The sequence below is a fragment of the Calidris pugnax genome, unplaced genomic scaffold (genome assembly GCF_001431845.1).
Source record: "Calidris pugnax isolate Ruff unplaced genomic scaffold, ASM143184v1 scaffold418, whole genome shotgun sequence".
NCBI classification, from domain to species: domain Eukaryota; kingdom Metazoa; phylum Chordata; class Aves; order Charadriiformes; family Scolopacidae; genus Calidris; species Calidris pugnax.
Window position 1 is genome coordinate 73,869 of NW_015091199.1, and position 1,097 is coordinate 74,965.

The 1,097-nt window shown below is 73.4% G+C and overlaps 1 protein-coding gene across 1 annotated transcript in view; it reads right to left on the bottom strand.

Annotated features, from left to right (window-relative positions):
- ZMAT2 (zinc finger, matrin-type 2) overlaps window positions 1-196 on the bottom strand; it is a 13,369-nt gene extending 13,173 nt beyond the window's left edge. Inside the window, exon 1 of the mRNA XM_014959669.1 lies at window positions 113-196. Within this exon, the coding sequence (XP_014815155.1) occupies window positions 113-130 (18 nt within the window). The 5' untranslated portion in view covers window positions 131-196. The remainder of the gene's footprint in view (window positions 1-112) is intronic.
- Window positions 197-1,097: the final 901 nt, after the last annotated feature.

Here is a 1,097-nt window from a genome sequence, read left to right on the forward strand (position 1 = left end):
CCTGCCCCTCCGGAGCAGCCCCCGCCGCCCCATCCCTGCCCTGGGCCGTGCCCAGGCCCTACCGAGCCAAAGAGACAGCGACGGGCGCGGCCCCGCCGCCGCCAGCACCTACCCCGCTGCCCGACGCCATGTTGAGGGTGCGGGCGACAAGAGAACAGCGACTGTCGCGCGGCGGCGCCCGGGCCGTAAAGCGAGTCAGTCCTCCCGAGCACCACCGAGTGCCCGCCGCCGGGGCCTAGAGCGCCGCCAGGCAGCAGCGCCGGGGCGGTCACGTGGAGCCCCGCCGCTTCCGGGTTCCCCGGGACCGGCCATGCTGCGGCTGGGCCCGCTTGCCGCCGCTGCCGGGCGCCTTTTGCCCCTCGGTCCCCGCCTGGGGCTGCTGCGCCCCGCCGGGGGCCGGGTGAGCCTCTCCCGGGCCTGGCCGGGCGGTGACCGCGGGCTCCTGTCCCGGCAGGGGGACTCCCCTCTTTCCCCCCCTCCCTCCCCTCCGTGGGGCTGTTGGGGTGGGGGAGGTGTGGGACCCCCTTCTTCCTCCCCCCTGGGGCTGGTGGGGTGAAGGGGATGTGGGACCCCCTTCTTCCCCCCCCCAAGAGACTGGTGGGGATGTGGGACCCCCTTCTGCCCCACCAATGGAGGTGGGGGACACCCCTCTGTGGGGCTGGAGGAGTGGGGGGTTGTGGGACCCCCTTCTCCCCCCCTCCCGTGGGGCTGGTGGGGTTTGGGGTGTATGGGACCCCCTTCTGCTCCACTCCTGGAGGTGATGGACCCCCTTTCCCCCCCCACCAGTGGGACTGGTGGGGTGGGGGGTTTCTGGGACCCCCTTCTGCCGCACCCCTGGAGGTGGGGAACCCCCTTCTCCCTCCCTGCCATGGCACTGGTGGGGTGGGGGGGATGCAGGACTCACTTCTTGCCCCTCTGTGGGGCTGGAGGAGCGGGGGAGCTGTGGGACCCTCCTCTACTCCCTGTGGGGCTGAAGGGGAGGGACCTCCTCTCCCCCCTGTGGGGCTGTGGGGTGCCCCCTCTTCCTGCAGGACTGGGGAGCACCCCCTTTCCTTGGGGGCAGGTTTGGGGCAGGGCTGGGGGATCTCCCCCCCCCC